The sequence below is a fragment of the Meriones unguiculatus genome, chromosome 7 (genome assembly GCF_030254825.1).
Source record: "Meriones unguiculatus strain TT.TT164.6M chromosome 7, Bangor_MerUng_6.1, whole genome shotgun sequence".
NCBI lineage: Eukaryota > Metazoa > Chordata > Mammalia > Rodentia > Muridae > Meriones > Meriones unguiculatus.
Window position 1 is genome coordinate 31889003 of NC_083355.1, and position 23189 is coordinate 31912191.

The following is a 23189-nucleotide window of genomic DNA, read 5'->3' on the forward strand; positions in this document are numbered from 1 at the left end:
GGCCCGAGAGGCGCCGGGATGCCAGGGGTGCGCTCCAGACCGCGCCCCTCTTGGCGCTGCTGAGAGAGAGGCGCGCGCAAGCCGGGGAGGGAGCGGCCCGTGGCGCGCACGCGCAGGACGGCGAGCTGGTAAGGGAGGGGGCACGCGGGGACCGGAGGGCGAGGGGCGGGGCCTTGCGTCGCGCCGTGGTCACGTCGTTGCGCGTCCTCAGTATTTAATGTCTCTGTGTTCGCCCGGCCTGGGCTAGCACGTGGGGGAGCGGCCGAAGCGGGGTGTAGCGCTGCGGGGCAGGGCCGCGGGGCTAGGTTGGGGCTGGGGGGCGGTGGCGGGAGGACTGTGTTACCTGGACGGTCGGCCGGGAGCAGGTAAGTGGCGGCTGGCGCGGGCATCCGCCTGCCGGGCCCGGAGGGAGAGCGAGTTGGGGTGATGGGGAAGCTGGGGTGCAGGTGCAGGGGGCGACGCGCGCGCCAGGAGCTCCCGGGACGGAGGGGCGTGTGCACGGCGCTCGCTGTCAAGCGGGCAGGTTTGTGCCTTAGTGACCAGCGCGCCCCCCGCTCCTCCTCCCCGGTCGGGCTGTCTGCCCGCGGGCTGCTGCTGACAGTTAGCGTGCGCTGAGCTCGGGGCGCCGCTCTGAGCTGCTGCTCCCCCCCTTCCCATCCCCCGCACGTCACTGGCTTCGAGGATGGAGATGAAGGCTCAAGTCTCCGGGCGCCCCGGTGCGCCTCAACTTTCCCAGTGCTGGCTCACCCCTCTGGGTGGCGAACCCGACCATGTCCCACCCAAGGTCGTCCAGCCTCGCTAGCGTTTACTTTTCAAAGGTCGTGTGTACCCAGTTTGAGCGTTGGAGAGGAGGCAGCGGGGCGGTCTCTGCCCAGGACCCGGTGCCCAAGGCGGGAGAGAAGGTCCTTGGGGATCCTTTCCCTAGCTGAGGGATCAAAGTTGGAACTGGCCACTTTTGGAGCCTCTAACTTCTAGGCTCGGTTGAGTCGCTCTAGGTTGGCTCGGCAGTGGTGGCAAACCCGGGCAGGTAGTCGAGGTTCCTGGAGTTCCGAGCCGCGAATTATTGGAGCTGGGCTCTGCGGACGCAGCGGGGAGGGTGGGACGCAAGACAGGTCCCAAGCCTATCGGCAGTGGAGGGATTGTACGAACGGTGAGGCTAGGGAGGTCGAGGGCTTCCGCGTCTCAAAGAGGATTAGAGTCAGTGGCCCCTTAAGCGTGTCACAAGAGGTGGAGGACCTCCACCTTCAGGTGCTTGCTGACTTCTGGCCTGGGGGTCGGGGGGTGGGGTGCGAATCCAGGGTCACGTGTCGTACTCCACCTTCCCCCTCACCCCAGGTCATCGATCTGGAAGGACTCTGGGGGAACTTTGCCGAGGTCATGGGTAGAAAGTAGGCCTCGGGACGCGTCAAGGGGCCCACATTCTGTTTGTCAACTACTCCTGTGCCCTAGGTTATGGCTTTTCCTGTTTCCTTGCTGTGGGAAGGGAAGGTGCTGTTGGTGGTTTGGGGCTGTGCAGAAGAGACCTCTGGAAGCCCTGTGCATAACGGCATCTTTCTCCTCCGGGAAATACCTCGAGCGACCGGTACCATTCTACCCTTGGGCTGTGGTTAACGCAAACCCGGTGGACTTCGCTCCAGGTGCGAGGGGAGGCTTCTCAAACTCGGTAGGGTAGGGTGTAGGGCAATCTGTGAGCTTAAACTGCCGGTCTCTCCCCTACTGAAATTGAGGCTGCTTGGGGTTTAAATTTAACTCCTGCAGTGAAATCGGGGCTGCTGGATCCGAAGTCCCCGTCTGTTGGTTTGCCACCTTCCTCCCTGCCCAGGTATTGCAGCTACCATCCTGGAGCACCGTTCACAAAAAAAAAAAAAAAAAAAAAAAAAAAAAAAAAAAAAAAGCTATTCCTTCTGGCAATCAAAAGCCTCACATGCATGTTTAACTGCAAAAAAGTCTTTGCCAAATTAGTAACCGCGGGGTTTTGTTTTGTTTTAAGCTCTTAACTTTAGAAAGTGAAGCTTAAGAGTCTTAGGGCTGCCTACCCTTTTCTCTCTTAAAGGTACAAAGCCCCTATAAATTCTATGAAGGAGTTGCTCTCCTATCGGGTTCTTCTCTTACTGTCATTTAAGTGGCTCACCTGAAGATTATTTAGGACTCATTCAGAGGTTGTATTTGGGGATCTTCTCCCCCCCCAACCCCCACCCCTTGGTGTTGAGCCTGTTTTGTAGGTTCTGAGTAATTCCTGGGTGTAGTATTGTGAAATAAAAATAATAATAATAATAATAAATAAAAAGGCCTTGGGTTAGAGGAGGCCCTTGTAGCCTACGGTTATGCAATCACTAAAGCTTCAGGCAGTCCACTAATTCAGTAGGCTGTGTTCTGTAGAGGGAGCCCGTGGCTGTCCAACCCAGTGGGTGAGACCTGGTCTAGATCTAGTTTGTCTCTACATGGAGTCCCTTATGGGAGTCTCTCCCATCTCCCAGCTGTTTGCAGAAATTGCATTCACAGTTGGCTACTGCAGGGTGACAGTGGAGCTGCCTGCTCAGATGCTGAAAGCGATGTGTCGGGTTGCAGACCATCGATCCTTCCGAGCAATCTGTCTTGCTACCTGGTAACCCAGATTATACTTGGACCTGTGCCCCAGGCTGGTCATAGGCATAGTTTGTGGAGGAAGGTAGTTTTAACTTCCAGTTTCCCCTCTCTCATCCTAAGTATAGATGGAGATTGTAGGTAAGACTTGGAACTGTGCCTGGTAAATGGTAGGCATATACCATACCTAAGTATGGTGTCTCTCACTCCCAAGGAATCCCTGTGTTTGACTCGGTCATCTGATTATTTCAGTGTAAAAGCACTCCCTCCCCTACCTAGCCTCTGACCTAGTAACTTGGTTATAAGGAAAAGAAAGACAAATTGGTTTCTCCACGCTTGTCTTGATCACACTGGCATTTTAAAGGCATCGGAGTTCATGTGCCTGGAGAGCTGCCCTGTTTTCTGCGGCCACTCCTTCCTTCCTACTGCTCCTTGTGAATCTGCCATGCCCAGGCCCCTCTGCAGCTCGGTCTTTTCCTGTGTGGAGGAAGTTTGTGTCTGGCATTTGTTTCTTTGAATAGTCATCCCAGGAACTTTGTTATGGGGTGGTGCTTGGATTCTGCGGGCCCATGTGCCACGGACATCACCTCATCTCCTAATGTTTGAGAGTTGCTAATCTCTACAGTGTCATGTGCTGAAGGCCTGGATCTTGCTTCGTAGGGCCGATTCTCCTACCTGGTGTAGTCAGTCTCATCTTTCTCAAGTACTTGACTGAACATAGGGGCCTTATGCATGGTAAATATTGTACCATTGAGCATTAGCCCTAGCCCCAAGTGTCCTTTTTCTTATTCTTTTTTACTTTTTTGGTTTTTGGAGACAGGGTTTTCCTGTGTAGTCTTGGCTATCCTGGACTCACTTTGTAGACCAGGCTAGCCTCAAACTCAGAGATCACCTGCCTCTGCCTCTCTGAGTGCTGGGATTACAGGTGTGTGCCACTGCGACTGACTTATTTTTTTTTTTTTTTCAGACAGAAGTCATGGTATGTAAATAAGGCCAGCCTAAACCCCAAAACCTCCTGTCTCACCCTCCCAAGTGCTGGGATTATGAGCACATGCCATCACTGCTCAACTCCTTTTCCTTTTGTTTTCTTCCTCCTGATGGCACATGTCACTGTGTCCTGGTCCTCGCCATTTGAATGCTCTTGCAGTTCTCATTAGTAAACATTCTGTTCTCTGTCCTGTATACCAGCTGCTTGTGTTCACTCAGCCTTGTCTGTTTGTATCAGGAGCAGAGTAAGCCAATGAGGTGAGTTCTGGAGGAGACGTATGAAGCATGCAGTGCTCAGGATAAAGGAGGCTTGCAGCTGCTGGCCTTCACTGTCAAGAGTTTAGGGCTTGCTGTAGCTCTCCAAGCTCCAACCAGCCTACTGGCCCTCTAGGGTCTTTTTTTTTTTTTTTTTTCCAAGTAGACTTGGTGAGCCAAAGGCCTTAAAAGTATTCTGATTATGGGTTGGAGAGAGAGCTGGTTAAGTCTCAGGCTTATACCTGAAAGGCATTCTGATTCTACTCTGGGAGAGAGAGCTGGTTAAGTCTCAGGCTTATACCTGAAAGGCATTCTGATTCTACTCTGGGGGTTAGGGCAAGGTATCTGGGGTCTGCTGGAGAAATGGGGCTGGCCCGCCACCCTGGGCAGTGTAAGTCAAGAACATTTTATCACCATGAAAAGTTGTAGATGGTGCAGTCTAGAATATTCCTCGTCCTGCTCTAAAATCTTAGTTACCTTAAGGTGTAAGTGTCTAAAAAGCACCATGTTCCGATTTTAGCGTTCACAGACACTACCACTTTGGTGACAAAGTTTTTCTTTGCACGCCATGCTAAGAAGCAAGTTCTGGTCTACAGTGAGGGAGGAAATGCTTCCTTAGGGTGTAGATTGAGAAATTATCTTAGTGAGAGGCCCAGGAACATGAGCATGAAGCAGAGCAGCCAGACCTGAAGCCCTTACCGTAGCCACTTTGGTTTGAGAGCTTGCTTATCACGGTAACTTATTACTAGTTCTCTAAGACCTGTCTGTGTTCATTGTCCTTGGTCTCCAAATGTCATGTCACCAGACCTCATAGCTTCAAAAAAAAAAAACCTCAGTGTGAAACCTCTCTGCTAAACCAGTTTTAATTCTTATTCTGTGTATAACTTTTTTTTTTTTTTTTTTTTCGGAGACAGGGCTCATTCCTTAGACCAGGTCAGCCTCCAACTCAGCCAGCTCCACTTGCCTCTGCCTCCCAAGTGCTGGAATTAAAGGCGTGCACCACCACTGCCTGGCTGTGTTTTTGTTGCTTGTTGGTTGTTTTTTGTGACAGGGTCTGCCCGTCACGTGCTGTATAGTGCCGCTTGGCCTCAGGTCATTCTGTTAGAACCTTCCTTCCAAACACTGGGATCACAGACCCAAGCTTCTGTGTCTGACTTCCTAGCAGCCCATCTTTACAGAAGGTCCTGAAATGTTGGTGTGGGGTATGCCGTTGGGGGGGGGTGCACCTTATTTCTAGGTGACCCTTTTCATCCCACGTTGCGTGGCAAAACTTCTCCTGGGGAGACATGCACCCCAAATAGGGATCACAGGACAGACCAAAGTGTGGATACCACCAAAGTCAACTTTGGTAAACCAAAGAGTTTTATTGGTTACTATAGGAGAATATGGGTGAGGGGTTACTTACAGGAGTAGAAATGACTCAAGACAGCTGCATCACAAGGCTCACCCTTGGGTTTTCATGCTTTCATCTCTGAGATTTAGTATCTCTAGTTTGAAACTGAGGCCCCAAATAGTAAGGTAAAGTGACCCCCAAAACACTGGACAGATGTGTTGGGCTGACTTTGGATCTGGTTTGATGTTCTCTTGGCCTTGTTTTTGTTTTTTTTTTTTTTTCAAGACAGTGTTTCTCTATGTGGCCTTGGCTGTCCTGGACTTGCTTTGTAGACCAGGCCTCGAACTCATAGATCTGCCTGCCTCTGCCTCCCAGAGTGCTGGGATTCCAAGTGGGTACCCGGCTTGGGTTGATGTATTCTTTACTTTCCCTTGTAATGGCCTGTCGTTGAGACTGGTATTTTACATCTCTATTATCACCCCCTCTTCACAACATAATTGGGGTTTTTAAAAGTTAAAAGTTTAGAGCTGGGTGTGGTAGGTAGCTCACACTTTCAACCCCAGCTCTGGGGAGATAGAGGCAGGTGGATCCCTGAGTTCAAGGCCAGCCTGGTCTACAGAGAGTCCAGGACAGCCAGGGCTCTGTTGACATAGAGAAACCTTGTCTGGAAAAATGTAAAAAAGAAAAAAAAAATTCACAGGAAACTGAAGTTCAGCTCCTTACTCTTTTAACTCTTTACAAAGCCTGTCATCATTAGGGAAATGCACCTTTGAAATGCACAAAGTAATTACTGAATAAGAAAGCCTCAGGGGCTGGGAAACTGAGCAGGTTGCAAGACAACCTTGAAGTCACTCATTCCTTGGCTAATAATAACATTGCCTGTCAGACCTCACATGGAGGTCATGAGACCATCCCCTGGCCCTCAGCAGGCTGTTACCCAAGAGAGGAGGAGACAGCAAGGTTGGTCCAAGACAGCCCCCTGACCCTTCTCCCCAGCTTTGGTCTGGCTGTGCCTTTGTGAGGATGGGAGATGGCACCGCATTTGGAGGCTGCTCTTGTCTGCTGTTCATCTCTTCCTTGTCACTCCAACAGTGACAGAGCAGTGACTCCCGACTTGTCCAGCTGCCCTGGAGAGAGACCAGCTCTTAAGAATAACCTCCTGGCTTTGTCCTTCAGCTTTGGTGTGACCCCCTCCAGCGAGCTTGTGGTTATTTTTAGCAGGTGGCATCCCTCAGGAGAGTCAAGTGCGTGTGGCCGCAAGTGTCCAGGACAGGCCCCTTCTGGGGCCACTGCTACCTAATGAGGGGAGGAGCAGGACTAAAGCCACCTTAGAAAACTGCTCTAGCCATTGACCCTGGGCTGCTGGAGAGGTCTCTCAGATTGCCTTTTCTATTCTGGGTTGGGGCAGGGCCAGGCAGGCATGTGATGGAGGCCATCAGTGAGCTAGGGAGAGGGGCCAGTTCCTGTCCTAGGAAATGAGGCCCACTTGTTACCCCTAGGAAAACATCTTAACCCCCACTCCCCACCCTATCCCTGCCCAAACCTAAGGGTTGGCCACCAAACAGCCCAAAAAGTTTGAAAGGATGTGTCAACTGACCGTCCAATTACTGGTATCTTCAAACAAACACAGGAGGCGGCAAAGTAGCCCCAGGAGGTGTGTGTGTGTGTGTGTGTGTAATCCAGGAACATGTGCGAGTGTGTCCTGAGCCACATCTGCATCCCACACCTCCCACCCCCACTCGGAATTTTTTTGCTCGGAGGAAGCCACTGAGGCGGAAAAGGGATGAAAAAGGAGTTTGACAAGTTTGTCTGTTCCTCATACTTTTCTCTCCGCTCTCCCCCTTCCTCCTTCCCTGTAACTCAGCTGCCAACTCCAGCCCATCTATCCGCTTCTGATTAAGAAAGTTTCAAGCCATATAAGGCCCTCTGTGGCCTATGGTTTATGTTGGCTGGAGAGCAAGGTTGTTATTGCGAGATCTGATTCAAAGGAGTAGTGAGGGCTCATGTGAGGGTGTGTGTGGACTGTACATGGGTACACCTTTCTCTGGGGGCTGGGCCCACTTGCAGGGTAGGGCTAAGGACAGTGGTCCAGTTGTGGCTCTCTGAGCTAATGTGCAGTGTGGTCGCAGGGCTTCCTGGTAAGCATGTTTGCCGAGATTTTGAGTAAAACGAGCCGGTTCACCCACAAAACATACCTGTTACGCTTCTAGCCAGGGCCATCATGATTCTGAAATAGGTTCTGGGGACAGTTTATGAATTAAGAATAAAGCCCCTTGACACTGGAGGACAGTGGCCCCCTGGGAGTGTGTTCCAGCATGTTTCTGTGAGTCCTGTGATTCTTAGGTTTAGCCTCTGTTGGGAATTTGGAGCCAGCCATTCCTCTGACCCTTTCTTGGCGTCTCCTTGCTGTCCCTTGAGCTAGCTGAGATTGTTCCCGCCTAAGGACTTTGGCAGTTTTCTCTTCCTGGGACTTCCTCTCCCTCTCCGCACCACCTTCATCCTGGCATGGCTCCTTACTGTTTGAGCTTTGAGGTGCCGATGGCCCTTCTTCCAGGAAGTATTCTCTCACCCTTCTACATAGCCCTTCCCATCCGTACACCCTCCCTCACCTTTCTCATTCCAACCACAGGGCCTGTAAAAGATGAGCAAGCATTTCTTAACCCTCACATTACTTGTACCTGCGTGGGGAATGTGCCAGGGGTGCTGGAGGGCTCTGTGCTTTGACCCAGTTCCGAGACTACAGGCATGTTACATTAAGTCCTTCATTGCATCTTGTTACCTGCAATTTGAGTCCCTCAATCCCTCCCTCCACCTTTGCTGCCTGAGACAACCCTTCTCCAGCCACCATGGAACTAGCTCGCGGTAGGTGTTGGGGAGACTGTTGCCACGGTTCCCAGAAGCTCTCAGTGTGTTTTAAGTGTATCTGAAGCAAAACTGCCATTCGTAGTTTGGCAGTAGAGCACCTGTTATGTGAAGTTTCAGTTGGGTGTGTGTGTGGGGGGGCGTATGCATGTGATCCCAGCGCTTGGGGAGCTGAAGCAGGTAGGTTACGGTTTAAAGATTTAAGGTTAGCTTGAGCGACCTAGTGAGAACCTGTCTCCAAACCGAAGCCTCAGATCAGCAGCGAAGTCCATCCCATCACTGTTTATGGAAAGGGAGATTTGTCTGTCTTCTCTTCTGGAGACGGAACCCAGGGAAGCCAGGCAGGCCACACTGACTTTTTGGTTATGCACAAGGTGTGAAAAGACAGTCCTTGGCTGGGGCTGTGTGACTCAGTGTACAGGGCTGTCAGACTGCAGCAGACAAACCCTGGGTTTGATCCCAGACAGTCCTTTGCCCTGGGAGAGCACCTTGGAGGCTGCTTTATTTTTTTCTCTTTCCTTTCTCCTTTTTCATCTCTCATTTATTATCTTGAAGCGTGTGTGTATGTACGCGTGCACATGGGTGAGGCCACCTGCATGCCATGTATATGAGTACCCAGAGAGACCAGAGGGCTTTTGTTCCCTGGAGCTGGACTCCCAGGTGGTTGTGATCCACCCAGTGTGAGGGCTGGGATCTGAACCTGGCTCAGAGCAGTGCATACTCTGAACTGCTTGAGCCACCCCTCCAGCTTTCTAGTTGTCCTGTTGACTTTTACCTGTTTCTAGTCCGCTTGCTTGCTTCCTTTCTTTCTCCCTTCCCCTTCTTCCCTTCCCTTTCCTTCCCTTCCCTTTCTTTTCTTCTTTAGAAAATACTTTCTGGTTTTCTACTGTGAAAGTGAGTGAGCGCTCTGCTCATTCCTACACCTTCTCATTTTCTTAAGATAGAAGTAGCACAGTTTGATAGTTGCTATTCATGAACATTATCTACGGGCACAAAGTTCTCAGTTTTTTTTTTTTAAATAATTTAATTTTGTTTTATGTGCATTAGTGCGAAGGTGTCAGATCCCTTGAATTGGAGTTACAGTTGTGAGCTGCCATGTGGGTGCTGGGAATTGAACCTCGTTCCTTTGGAAGAACAAACAGTGCTCTTAACCACTGAGCCATCTCTCCAGCCCCAAGTTCTCAGTTTTTCATATCCCGCCCCCCTCGTGTAGCTCAGGCTTGTTTGGTGTTCATGCCTCTCCGCCCCCCCAGGATTATACATATACGCCATCATGCCTAGCCTTATTTGCTTTCTCTACTTTTCTGTGTCTTTACTAGCTCCCTGTTTCTCCTGAGCCTCTGCTGTTGTGGCAGGCCTCGTGGCCATTGGTGGAAAGGCTTTTGTGGTTAAACATACCAGCTCCTCCAAAGAGTTCCGTGTCGCCCTGGGAATCTATCCCTTTCTATTGGCTCTGCCTCCTCTTCTTCCTCCTGGGAATTTTCTCCATCTGTTGTGTTCTTTCTTGGATGTGATACCAAGAGAGTGTGTATACCTAGGTGGGTGGCTAGCAAGAAGCATGCTGATGTGTTCAGGAGAGCTGGGTTCTTTGAAGGTGTGCATTAGTGGGTATGTGACTGGATACAGACTGTTCAGCGAGGACAACTAAGCCACCAGGAGGTCCCTTCCACCAAGCTAACAGAAGGCTTTAGCTTTTGGAAGTTGTGAAGGGAAAAAAGATCTGGATTTGTGTGCCCAGGCAGTGGGAAGGTGGTTATCTTTGGCTCTTCCGTGTTCAGTCTAGTTTGTTTTTGTTTTTGTTCTTCCAGAGCTGAGGACTGAACCCAGGGCCTTGCGCTTGGTAGGCAAGTGTGCTACCACTGAGCTAAATCCCCAACCCCCGTGTTCAGTCTAAAGTCCTGTCATCCCGTACAAGAACACCGGAATAGCCCTGCCTGAGGAAAATGGCACCATGCTTTCTCTTACTCCTCCAGCACACTTCCTGTCCCTTGGGCCAGTCATTGGCAGTGTGGGTAGCAGAGCAGCTCCCTGGGAGAGAGGTCATGGGTTTTGACCACCAAAAAGCTGTGGAAGGTTCAGAGTTTCTCGTCCGTTTTTGCCCAACTCCGCCTGGCACTTTTAGTTGCCAAAAAATATTCATTGAATAGAAATTCTCCTCGTACACCTTTGTGAGTTCTTGGTTGCTGGCATTGCATTCGTTGTTGGCCACATAACATCTTTTCTTACCTCTTGTGAAGCCACACACCCTCTATTACTAGTTTTTATTTGCTTGTTCTAGAGACAGGGCCTCTAAACTCATGATCCTCCTGTCTCAGCCTCCAGAGTGCTGGGATTATGAGCTTTAAGTAAGCTCATAGCTTTGGGGCAAGCCTGTGTGGTGCCTTCTGCTGTGAGGTGGGAACTCCATGTACCCAGGAGTACACTCCTGCATCTGCTTTGTCATCAACCCCCCAGCCCCCCGGGCCAGGGCAGACTGGACAGTCTTCAGAGTTTTCAAAAACAGACCTCCTTCCTGAGGTGAAGCAACTGGGGAGACCACTGAAGGAAGGGTTGACTGTTTTCTCATCACTGGAGAGAACTGAGGCTGGACCTGTCAGGCAGAGAGAGGTGGAGTCCTTGTTCTTGGGTGATCGGTTTCCTTGGTTACCAAGTTGTTTTTGTTTTCCCAACCTTTATTTTTATTTTATGTTTGTGGGTATTTTACCTGCATGTGTGCGTGTATGTACGCCCTGTGCCTGCAGTGCCTTCAGGGGACAGAAGAGGGCGCCAGATCCCCTGGGACTTAGTCACAGAGGGTTTGGAGCCACAGTGTAAGCACTGGGAATTGAACCCAGCTGCAAGGGCAGCCAGTGCTCTCACCAGCTGACCCATCTCTCTAGCCCTTGTTGCCAGATTCTCTAAACTGGAAGTTAAATACTGTTTGGGCTGGCAGGGAAGATACATATCTAGAGTGGGAATTTTGGCCTCCAGCTCTTCTTACCTGTACCTCTTGAGTCTAGACCTTAGTTTTTCCTACATGGCCGGCAAAGAAGCTTCGCCAAATAGCTCTTCCTCTTGGACGCCATGTTAAGCTTCTGCCCTCTTACTGTGAAACAGGCTGAGAAAGTGTTCTATGATGTCCTGAGAGATGGCCCACCTATACAGAGAGTTAGAGCTAGCCTAGGGCATATCTATCTGCCAGGTCTCTGCCTGCCTGCAACTGGCTTGCTTGTTGCCCTGTATATGAGACATCACAATGGAGGGTGTGGGGCTACTCCTGGGTAGGCCATTATGAGCTAACATGGAATCTTGAGGGAACTCACATGAGTCACAGCTTGTTCAGGCTCTCAGGGATGAAGGGAACACCGGGACTGGGCTAAAGACCATCACTCCTGAGGCATGGCTCCATCGCTGTGACCCTAGGCCTCAGCCATGCTGCTGTGGGAGAGTCGCCCAGGCTCACCATCACCCCCAGCCTCAGTGGCCAAACTGCACTCTGCGAGCAAGGTAGGGGCCTCATAGCTTTGGTTGGGACCTCTCATATCCTGGGGTTTTCTGGGAAAATGCTCAAGTCCTGTGCTGTCGTCCAGGCTGTTGCCACCAACTTGTGGATATTTAAATTGACTTTACCTCAGATTAGAAATTGAGCTTTCCAGTCGCATTTTGTCATCTTTCAAGTGCTCAGTAGCCTCCTGTGGCTAAGTGGCTGGCCGCCAGTGCTGGACAGTGAGCATCTCATGGGGATTGCCCCAGGGTTACTCAACCCCTGGTGATCTGCCCCACTTTGACCAGGCTGCCACCACCTTGACTGTAAAGGTCACATAGCTTATTTTGCCAGGCCTCCTCACCAGCTCTTTAGGTCAGCTCCTAGGATGCCTTTAGGCTCTGCCCAGGGAGTTTGCTCCCTTCTCCCACCCTTAAAGGCACCAGAACCATAATAATGTCACTTCTCTCTCATATCTGATGCAACCTATAGAAATCCTTGCCTTAAATGAAAAGGTTTGCCTATTTTTATTTCATGTGTGTGGGCATTTCGCTTGCATGTATGTGTGAGTACCATGTGTGCCTGGTGCCGAGGGAGGCCAGAAGAGGGGGTCAGATCCCCTGGAACTGAAGTTAAAGATGGTCAGACGCTGCCTCCTGTGTCGTGGGAACAGAACCTATATCCTGGAAGAGAACAGACGTACCCCTAGCCATTGAGCCATCTCATCTCTCCAGCCCTAATTCGGGTCTTTGAAAAAGCTTTCTTGGATTCCACCAATACTTGTGCAGGGGTGTGTGCGTGAGTCTGAGACTGTCCTCTACCTGGACCTTGAACTTCTGGTAAAACAACAACAAAACCCAAGCCAAACCAAACAACAACAAAAACCCTCCTTATAAGCAGCATGCACAGATCTGAACATGTGAGTGAGCAAGGGAGCAACTGAGCTGAGAGTTTAGAAAATGCTGCAGAGGGAAACTAGAGGTGCTTTCTCTTGCTGCCAGGCAGGGAACCCTGATTGTGTGCTCTTCCTCCCCTCAGTTCCTACTCCAGCAAGCCTGTTGCTGCTCTCCATACAGGAAATACAGGAGAGCCTGCAGGACCGGCCGGGCTTTCCGTTCTGATTGCCTACCCAGAGGAAGACCCCTTGAAGGGAAGGCAAATTTATCAGGAGCTAGCGGTGCTTTGCTCTGGAGAGAGATGGAGTGGCCAGGGCACACTCCTTCCTGGTGGGTGTCTCTGGGAAAATGGGAAGGAAGTTCCAGTTCCAAACAAGAGGGTGTGTCAGCAGCTGTCCAGAACACAGAGTGTTAGGATCCTCCCACCAGGGTCAAACCCAGAGTGGACTTGGGCTCCTGGCTCCTAAGCTGTTGTTTTTACGACTGACTTTCCTGTCAATTACATGCAGCCCTTTTTCCCAGTAACTGGAGCCAAAACTTAGGGCCAACACTTTTTTTGTGCCATTCCCAGGGATTGTTGTCTTGTTTAGAAGGCTGTCTTGTTTAGACTGAGGTCACAGCTTTGTCAGCTGGTTGGGGAGGGAGGCCATTAAGGCCGTTCTGAGAAGCCACAGGTACTTCTGGAAAGAGAAGGGATCCTTGTAGAACCCAGAGTGACCAGATGAATGCAGAGGCCTGCTGGCTGTAGCACGTGCCTGCCTTCAGCAGCTCTGTGTGACCGCTTGGCCGAAAGCCAGCATGCATCTATTCCTGGGCAAATGGACCTGCTAAAAATAAGCACGCAGGAGTTTAATTCCAGCAGATTCAAAATAGCTTGAGTGTCCTCCTCAGCAGCCTAGGGCAGGGCTGTGAAGCATCTTTGTGGGAGGCTTTCCCTGATTGCAGGCAGCCTGCCTCCTGGGGAGAAAAAACTGGTCTGGAGCTGTGGGTATAGAGTGTGGGGGACCTGGAGTGCTCAGTCAACTTTTATCTCTGGAAGTTTGGGTTTAAAAACCAAATGCTCAGGACAAAGAGCAACTAACAGCTTTGTTAGGGAAGGAAGGTAGTGGAACTTCGTGAGGTTGAAGGGTGTGTGTGTGTGTGGTTGTGGCTGTGGCTGTGTGTGCAGGCGCATGCGTGTAGGTTCACGCACAACAGTCCTCCCTGGACTGTCAGGGGAGGTTGGTGCATCCTATGTCACCTCTTAATAGTCCTGTCAGACCATGTAAATTGAGGGAAATGGCCCCTTGTTAATTCCCAAGAAAGCTGTTTGACATGAGACAGGCTTGGGGTGAGGAAGAGAGGGGCTATTTGTTTCCTTGATTGGTAGGAAGTGGAGTTGGTGAAGGGGAATCAGTTGCCTCTGCGAGGCCCCTGTGGGCACCTCCTGGCCCCAGACACCCTTAAAAAGACACTGCTAGGCCTGGTGAGTTGCATTCAGCTATTTAGTGTGTGTAGCTGCTAATCCCAGAGGCTCAACTCTTGGTAGAGAATAGTGCTGTCTGTAATCCCACCCACTGTCTTGGAAGAGGCTGGGAGGGGCGGGGAGTGGGGGGGAACCGACGACGATGACGACGACAAACAAATCCTGCCCTCTGCAGGTCTCTTGGGGGAACTTCCTCACATGTCTCAGTTCTTTGCCTGGAAACAGCCCTGGAGAGAAGGGCTTTGTCCTGGGCTACTCTCCACCCTCAGCAGTGGGTCTCAGCCCCGGCTCAGACTGGGCTGCAGAGCAGTGGGCACTGTGAATCTGTTCCTTGTGTTGGCTGGTTCCGGGTTAGCGGTGTTCAGCACCACGTAGGAGGGCAGCCAGCATAAGAGAAGGAGTCTGGCTGGGAAATGTCACAACTGTTTTCCTGGGCTGTTCTTTAGCTGAAGAAGTCACTACAGCACTGGGTGAAGTTGGAGCTTGGAGCCTCTCAGTGTCTGGGGAACAAGTCCAGCAGGGAGCTTAGGTAGGAAGTGGTGGTGATAAGCCGGTGTGCTCAGGGCAGCAGGAAGGGCTGGTTCTGGGCCTTCTGTCTGAGCTAGGACTGGGGACAGCTGGTGAAGTGGTGGAAGGAGGCCATTGGCACGGCTCTCCTGGGCCTTGGGCACATTGTGGATCTGCCAGGTGCTGGAGGGCATGCTGTTGAGCCTCTCATTGTGGTGTAGCTAGCTTCAGGGGGTTGGGGAGGTAGAGTAGGGTGACCTGTAACTGAGGTAGAGAGTGGGACTGTGGGCATTCATTTAGTGGCAAAGGGTAGAGCTGCTTGCAGCTGGACTAGAAGCCATTTCTGTCTTAGGTGCCGAGCCATCCATCATGCACAGGACCGTGGTTTTGGCCCTTTGCGTGTTAGAAGGGGTAGCTGCTCTCTGTTGGAGAGATTGTGGGTTTGTTCTTTTTGTCCCATTCCTGAGAGCCTCTAGAATTTAGAATTCTGTAGGAATCACAAATGAGTGCTTGCTGGGAAGGGATTTCCTAGTAAGGAGTCAGGCAAATTTATGGCCATGTTCAGTCTCCAGCCAGCGCCACTTCCAGCTGTCATGTGCCCGCTGGGCAACGCTTTCCTGACTCTAGGCTGTGGGGCTCCCTCCCTGTTCCAGGCTCACAGTTTTTTACTCCTTAACAGTCTCAAGTTGCTTTTATTCTTTTATATGAATGACACTGAGCGTGGATACAGTGAATCCCATTTATTGATTGAGTGATCCGTGTGTGTAGGATGCTGCAGATCAGAGATTCTCAAGTCTGACCGAATCCTGGGATCGCCTGGCTTTAAAACAAACCTGGTGTTGATTCTTCTTGCCTCTCAGATTCTGATTTCGTTGGTTTGGGTGCCACCCTGGCCTTGGGCCCTGGAATGCTTCCTCAGCATCTGGGTGTGGCGGCTCACACTTGTAACCCCAGTGCAATCACAGTATTTGAGAGGCTGAAAGCAAGAGAATTGAAAGTCCAAGGCCAGCCTGGCCTGTCAACAAAACAAAAACCTTCCTCAGTGAGGAGGCTGGAGGGACAGCTCAGTGGTTAAGACCACCTGCCCCTTTTGTGGGGGCCTGAGCTTGATTCCTAGCACCCACAGGTGGCTCACAGCCATCCGTAAGTCCAGTTCCAAGGGATCTGATGTCTTCTTCTGACCTCCAAGGGCATCAGGCACAGCATACATACGTACATTCAGGCAAAACACTCCAAACACATAAAATAAATCTTAAAAAAAGCGCCTTCCTCAGTGATATGTGTGGATCCGAGCTGGAAAGCTAGGAACATAGAGAGCTTTCTGTTTGTAGCTAGACCCTACTAAAAAGACCACACTAGTAATAAGCTCGCATTTGCACTATGCAAAATCCATTGGCAAAAACCGCCCCTCTCCTACAGCTGAAAGCTTAGTCCCAGTCATGCCCCCCCCCCCATAGCTTTTGTTTTCTTCATTACAGGGTTTTCTGCCAGTGCACAATTTCTGTAACACTAGTACGGCCTCAGAGTGGTTGATTCTGCAGGGTATTCAGCAGTCATTGCTCTGAAAAAGGCTAATTCCAACTTCGTTTTAAACGATAGCCTTGGTTGGGGTCCTTAGGGTCTATGCCCATGCACAGATCTTTTTGTTTCTGTTGTTGGTGGGTGTGGGGTTGCTGTATTATAGGGTATGCTCATTAGGTGCCCTGGGCTCTTACCCGATATTCCAAAAGGGTAGTATGAATTCCCCCATTTCTTGGCACATCGTCTGTCATGGATCAACCGACTCTCCAGTAAGATGGAAGCTAGGTTCCCATTCCTCAGCTGCATTACATTGAGTTATGTAGTGCTAGGTTCCAAACGAAGATGGATGGGTAGGTTGAGAATGAAATGGTAGAGGGTGGTCTCTGCTTAAATCTGAAGCCACAGGTAGTATCATGGGAGGTTTCTACCCAGAGGGGGGTTTCCAAGTCACCCAAGCCCTGGCCACTGCTCAGCCCTGCTCTGCACTCAGCAATCTCCTTGCTTCACCTTTGGATATTAGTAAAGGAGCTCCATCTTTACAGCTGGAACGGCTTTCTGGAATGACCTCTTCCCCTGCACTCCTGTCATCCTCTTCATTTTGGGGTACATAGGTCTCCTAGTCCTAGCATTCCTCCGAATTGGTAGTGTGAGTAGAGCTTTCTTTGGATCAACTGAGGCTTTTACATTGTGTGTCTCTGCAACCAAACACTAACACAGTACACATGTAATGTACCATGTCAGTGTACAGTTCCTGTGCTCCTAGGTTGGTTTTGTTCATATTGTTTTTTTTGGAACAGACTCTTACTATGTAGACCAGGCTGGTCTGGAGCTCACTCTGTAGACCAGGTTGGCTTTGAATTTACAGAGATCTTCCCAAGTACTGGGATCAAAGGCTTGTGCCGCAATGCCCAGCTTACTATATTCTTAATCGGCTTCCATAATAACTCTTTTCTTCTCACTTTCCCTAGGCATAACTACTTCACCTTGCCTCCAAGATGGCAATCCAGTTTCGTTCACTCATCCCCTTGGCATTGCCTGGAATGCTAGCGCTCCTTGGCTGTTGGTGGTTTTTCTCTCGTAAAAAAGGTCGGCTCAGCAGCAAGGAAAAGCAGGTGGAGACACTGAAGATTAGTCCTGCCATCAAGGACCGACTCCCCAGTGAAGAGGCCTGTCCTGGAGTCCTGTCTGTGCCCCCCCGTGTCACACAGCCTCCAGAAAAGGAACAGCTCTTTGTGGTCAGGTCTTCTGCAGAAACCCCAGCCTTGCCAAGGGCACGTCAGGTCCGCCGAAGATCAGAGTCCTCAGGCAACCTCCCCAGCAACATAGACACAAGGCTGCAGCCAGGACCCTGCAGAAGTGAAAACTCAAAGGTGGAACTCTCCCTGATAGGGGATGAAGCCAAATCTATCCCTCATGGATATCCTCTTTTTCCAAAGGATGTGCCCTTCCCCTGTGAAGCCGTGGAAGGGTGCAAGCAAGGGTCTGCACTGGGCAAAGGTCCCGGAAGGGGCAGGCTCAGCCAGTGTGCAGCATCTGGAGAGAAAACAAGAGAGACCGGCGGGACAGAGGGGACTGGAGATGCTGTGTTGGGGGAAGGTGTACCAGAGGAAGGCCTGTTGTCCCAGGAGTGTTTCTCAGAAGTGAAGAAAAGTGAGGTTCCAAGTCTGGCCCCCTGGGGAGCTGGGGGAGAGAAGGTGAGCAGTGCTCCCCCACAGGTGGCCGAGCTTGCAAAGAAGGAAGAATATGTTGTTGAAAAGTTGCCGGTTCACTCAGAGCTGGTTAAGGATGAGGATGCTTTGGTACCCCAGGTCAGAGGTAGCAGTACTCAGGACCTGGCCAGAGAACTGGACAAGGATGAGACTGTGCCTGAAAATGACCCGATTGAGCAGGCTGCTTTCCAGATTATCTCCCAGGTGATCTTGAAAGCGACTAAAGAGGTAGAGGCTACCACAGTGGGCACGACTGTGACACAAGTGCATCCAACCTCGGCCACTCAGCCTCAGGGGCAGGAGGAGAGCTGCGTCCCAGACAGCCAGGGAACTGGACTGGGACAAGACACCCCAGATCCTGCTTCCACAACAACAGGTGCCACTGCCAGCCCATCAGCAGAAGCCCTGCCACCAAAGACCTATGTGAGCTGCCTCAGCAGCCCTCTGTCGGGCCCTACAAAGGACCAGAAGCCAAAGAACTCTGCACGCCACATCTCGCTGGCCATTTTCCCACCACCAGTTACCCCACAGAGACCATCTCTGGATGGGGCAAGTGACCTGGGAGGAGATGACACCTTTGTCACCTGTACGTCCAACAACGGCCAGAGTGTCCTTTCAGTGACAACCTCGGGGCGGTGCTCAGATTCCGTCAGCACTTTGGGGCTTGAAGACTCTTGCACAGAGACCATCTCAAGCCCCGGAGACAAAGCTGTCAGCCTGCCACTGGCAGACAGTACTGAGCCCTTCAGCAATGGGTTGCTAAAGGAGGGGTTGTCAGACTTGGGGGCCGACGATGGATGGACCGTGGATACAGAAGCAGATCACTCAGGAGGTAGGAGGGGCTGGGGTGCCTTCCTGGTGCATCTGGGAGGGCTCCCGTTACCTGCTAGGCAAAGGCTACCAGCCACCCTTCCCTTCTGCCACTCGTGCAACAAAACGATGCTGCCCATCTCTTAAGTCCGTTATCCAGCCACCTGCACGGTTTGGGCCCCTCAGAGAGCTGGTGGGTACCCGAGAAGTCAGGTGACCACGAGACCCCAAGGCTATGAGAGTTGTCCGTGGGTTCGCTAGCCAGGGAACCTCCCCAGACATTTAGAAGGGCCCAGGGTTGTTGGGTCTACCAGTCAGCTTTAGTGTCTTCCCCTTTGGACACCAGCCCTTTGATGGGCCTTTGAGGACAGGCCTCCACAGTGGTCCCTCCAGAGCGCCAGGAATGGGTGAGCATCTCTTAATGGCTGACTTCCTTTACTCACGTGCTTGTTCCATGTCTCCACTTGCTTTCCTCCAGAAGCCCTTGCAGGGTAAGTCCCCCCAGGACAGCCGCAGCTCTGAGCATTGGTGGGAGGCTCGAGCTGCCTTGGGTTGCTGCTGTGACCTCCTCCTCCGCAGAGCCTCAGCCATCCTTTTTCTGTGCAGTTGCAGTGCCACCCCGGGAAAGAGGGCACTTTGGTAACGGAGGGTGCACTGGGTTTTTCGAGTGCTGACCCCAGCGTAGACAGTTCAGACCGCTAACTCACAGGTCAGCAGCTCCTGACCCTGCTCTGCAGCTCCCCAGGGGTTTTCTGATTTATCTCCCCTCCCAGTGACTTCCAAGCGGCTCGTGGCTTGTTTGTCCTGGAGCATTCCCAACCATTCAGTCTCATCCAGAAAGCTTGGGCGTTTTTTTTGTTGTTGTTGTTTTTGTTTTTGTTTTTTGTTTTTTTTTTTCTCCTCGGGTGTTTTGCTACTTGTCTTTAGAATCTGGGGGTACCACTCATTCGATGTTGCCACCTCAAGATGCTGTTGATTGAGATGATTTTACACACCTTTAAAAGAAAGCAAATTCTGCCCATTGTAAGTGTGGGGGGCCAGACACTGTGATGAGTGCTAAAAGGTTGTAAGATAAAAAATTTGCATCTTAAAACGGGCAAGAAAGGTTTTAAAAAACATTTTAAGAATAACGAGTTTCCAGTTGCCTGATGCCCGTTACCGTAATGAATGCCAGCTCTGGGCGGACTGTGGTAGCTGTGGTTTCTGGGCATAGCTCTACAGAAGAGAACACAGTCAGTGGGTGGGAGGCAGTTACTGGCCTGGGGGTGGTAACGTGAGTGTCGGTGGGTGCCCAGCAACACTGGTGTTCTCCTTAACCCTGTTTTGTGTGCTTTCCTTGAGATTAAAGCTAAAGGCCCTTGGGGGTGAGGAAGTTGGGGGGGGTGTCGGGAGTGGGGACAGGCCATGAGAGCCAGGAACCGGTCGATGAATGCAGCCCACTACAGGCCTGGTGTGGTTCTAAGTTACTCCTGGGAGCCATGGAGATGCGGGTATTGGCCAGTTCGCTTCTCTTGAAGAGAGGCCAGGGCTGTGTAAAACTTCCACCAGCCTGTTTTGCTTCCAGAAGGCAGGTCAAGGAGCTTTCTTGGGTGGGTGGGGGTGGATGGCTTCCTCTGCCTCAACCCTGGTGTCAAGGGAGGTGTCTCTTGCTTGCCTAGGGGCAGAGGAAGCCATAGCCTGTTATATCCATCCAGTACATGGATGGCTCAGAAAAGAGTTATGTCCTGAGTTTGGGGAAACCAGGTGGAAAATAGCCTAATTAGTTGGCTCTCAGGAGTGATCTATTTCAGGCCATTTAGTTGGTATTTCAGCCAGGGCCTCGTATCTTAACTTGCCCTGGATGGTCCCTGGTGTTGATTTAGGTCTTTTCCTTTTTTTCTTTTTTGCAACGATCCTTTTGCCATGTCCCAGGAAAGAGTTGGACAGCCTAAGCTGGTGCCAGTGTCACCTTCTGCACTGTCTTCTTGGAATAATGAGCTTTGGTTATGTTACTAAGGGCTATGTGAGCCACCCCTATTCAGAGCTTCACAAGCCAGGCCCAGGGGGGAAGGGAGGAGGCCCACCTGCCTTTGTCCTCGCCTGGCAGGGAGTAGCAGGCCCTCATCAGGACTGAGAAGGGGATCCTCAGTAGGTTTTCTTACTGTGATTGTCCACCTACCCCAGAGCACCTCCTTCCCTGAGCCTGGGCCTGAGACCTTGGAGACTAGAGATCCTTGGTCTAAGGGGCTGGGGCATTTGGATAAGGGAGTAAGGTGGTTGTGACAGGAAGGTCAAGGCCTGTGCTCCTGGAACCACCTACATCTGTAGGTCATCTTGATGGCTCTCATCCCCACTGTACCCCACATACGCCCCTCCCTGGGTATTCAGTGTGTCTTCCTAGCTTACCACGTGTGTGCCTGTCCCAGCAGCTGTGGCTAGGCACTGCTGCCAAATAAGCAAGCAGGACTGTTAAGTGACAGGCTAAAATTAGGTGTATGGGTACCCTAGGCCTCTTTTCATTGGGTTTTACTGAGCCTTCTAGTCTGTGAGCTAAGTGGTGTCCGCCAAGTGTGCAGAAGGGTGTGTGTGTGTGTGTGTGTGTGTGTGTGTGTGTGTGTGTGTGCAGGGCCTCCCAGTATTGTGACTTTGGGAAGCTGTGATAGTTAGGGCTGAGCTGGCGTCTGTGTGTGTGTGTGTGTGTGTGTGTGTGTGTGTGTGTGTGTGTATTTTTATATCTGCCTCTTCCTCGTCTGCAGGTTCTGACGGGAACAGCATGGATTCAGTGGATAGCTGTTGCGGGCTCACCAAGCCAGATAGCCCCCAGAATGTCCAGGCGGACGCCAACCCTAAGAAGGTTGACCTCATCATCTGGGAGATTGAGGTGCCAAAGGTAAGGGCGGTGACATTCCTTTAGGCTGGACTCTGTGGGAACACAAAGTTCCCTTAAGGCCAGGGTTAAAGGAGGCCAGCAAATCAGATGGACCGGGCTAGGAAGCTGTAGGTGGACCACGGGACACCATTCTTACCTCACTCATGTGCTTTGCTGGTCCCCCAGGCTCCTCTCTGTGGGGTGGGGCTCACATCTTAACAATGCTAGCAAACACGAGTCTGACGGCTGGCCATCAGACCCCTTCCCTGCTCCGCACTGGAAAGTGTGCTGGATAACTGAGCAGAGCTTAAACTGCTATAGAGAACAGAAAGCCTGGAAACAGAAGCCAAGGCAGGCCAGTTCTAGCCCTGCCTGGGAGCAGCTGCAGGCATGTGCATTCCCCCCTCACCTCACACCCTGTGGCTGCCGGAGCCAACACTGTGGCGTTTTAATTAATACTTCTAAATATTTAACAATTTCATTTTCCCGTGCTAGTCTTTAAAAACATTGTTTTAACTGCATTATTCATTGTATGAGCGTCTGCTGCTTCATCAGTCCCCAGTGCCTGAGTGGTTTCTAGCCCCTTGCTGTTAGAACTCAACAACTTATTAGTGTTTATGGCTGGGGCTCAGAAATAATTGGCAGACTGCTTACTCCCAGGGCACTTGGCTCTGTGCTGAGCTGAAGACCTGGCTCAGTCTGAACTTTGGGTCAAGACTCCTGTGCTGACCCCGGGCTGCTGGCTCCTGCGGTAGTTTTTCTTCCCCAGGGACCTTGTTACCAATCCTGTCCTCAGTGGTCACAGAGGGCATGGTGAGGCAGGTTCTGGGTGAGTAGGGACCATGTCCCTTGCTGCCCTCCAAGGCTAGGGTCATTGAGAATTATTTCGGAGCCTGTCTTAGGTCATGCTTAAATTTTCTGTTTGCCTTGAATTTGTACAAGTGCATTGGGTACTCGTACATGCTGTCCCTTAGTGATGGGGGGGAGTGTTCTCAGGCTTTCATTGTCCAGCAAGTTTCTTTGTCTGTGGCCCCTAGTGGACTTGGAGGGGCAGGGATGTGAGGAATTAGTCAACCCTTCTAGCAGGGAAACGTTCGGCGTATGTGTGTGGGAGGGGTGCTGTCTAAAATTCTGGGTCTGGGCCACATGTTTGGGATGAGATGCCGAGTCCTGGGGCAGGCCGCCCCTTCAGCTGCTCAGCTCGGCAGCTGTGTGATCTTGGGTGGGTTCCGTAGCACGTCCTGGCTCGTTTCTCTTAATGTGTAAGATGATAAAGTTGTCTGTTCATAGGTGCTAGGAGTGAACATTAGTGCTTAGAACAGTCCCGAAAATAAATGCTGACACCAACAATGTGAGTTTGACTTTACACAAAACAAGCCTGGGTCCTTCAGAAGCAAGGAGTTGGTTTCCTGTTGCCCTCATCTCTCTCTCTCTCTCTCTCTCTCTCTCTCTCTCTCTCTCTCTCTCTCTCTCTTTCCCTGGAAGCATTTAGTTGGCCGACTGATTGGCAAGCAGGGCCGGTACGTGAGTTTTCTGAAGCAGACATCTGGTGCCAAGATCTACATCTCCACTCTGCCTTACACACAGAACATCCAGATCTGCCACATAGAAGGTCAGTGGCACAGTTGCCCCGCACTTAGCTCCCTCGCCCGAAACATAAGGCGGTAGCATCCAGGTTGCAATGGTCCATTTGAGGTTTTAGCCTCTGAACAGAAACTGTAGGTTTCTAGGTAGAGGGTACATTGGGTTTTTGGCTCCTCCAGTTCAGGTGCTCACAGGGAACTGACCCCTTGGCGCCATTTCTGTCTGGCCAGGATAAGGATGGTGCTCAGTGGACAGAGCCAGGGTCTTAGGTCACAGTGTCTGTCACCCACATTTCCCTCACAGAGCACAGGTACCTTCTGGTTGAATCCGTCTCTACCTTTCCCATCTGTGGACTACTTTTGTGTT

General features: G+C 51.3%; 1 protein-coding gene across 2 annotated transcripts in view; it reads left to right on the forward strand.

Moving 5' to 3' along the window:
- The first annotated feature begins 208 nt into the window (after nt 1-208).
- The window catches only part of Akap1 (A-kinase anchoring protein 1), a 30868-nt gene continuing 7887 nt past the window's right edge, over nt 209-23189 (forward strand). Inside the window, exons 1-4 of one of the 2 annotated variants that reach the window (XM_021648805.2) lie at nt 209-365; nt 16841-18413; nt 21127-21260; nt 22725-22851. In XM_021648805.2, the coding sequence (XP_021504480.1) occupies nt 16868-18413; nt 21127-21260; nt 22725-22851 (1807 nt within the window). In that variant the 5' untranslated portion in view covers nt 209-365; nt 16841-16867. Of the gene's footprint in view, nt 366-1449; nt 1638-16840; nt 18414-21126; nt 21261-22724; nt 22852-23189 lie in introns of those variants that run through there. The other variant, XM_060386998.1, reaches the window with a different exon arrangement.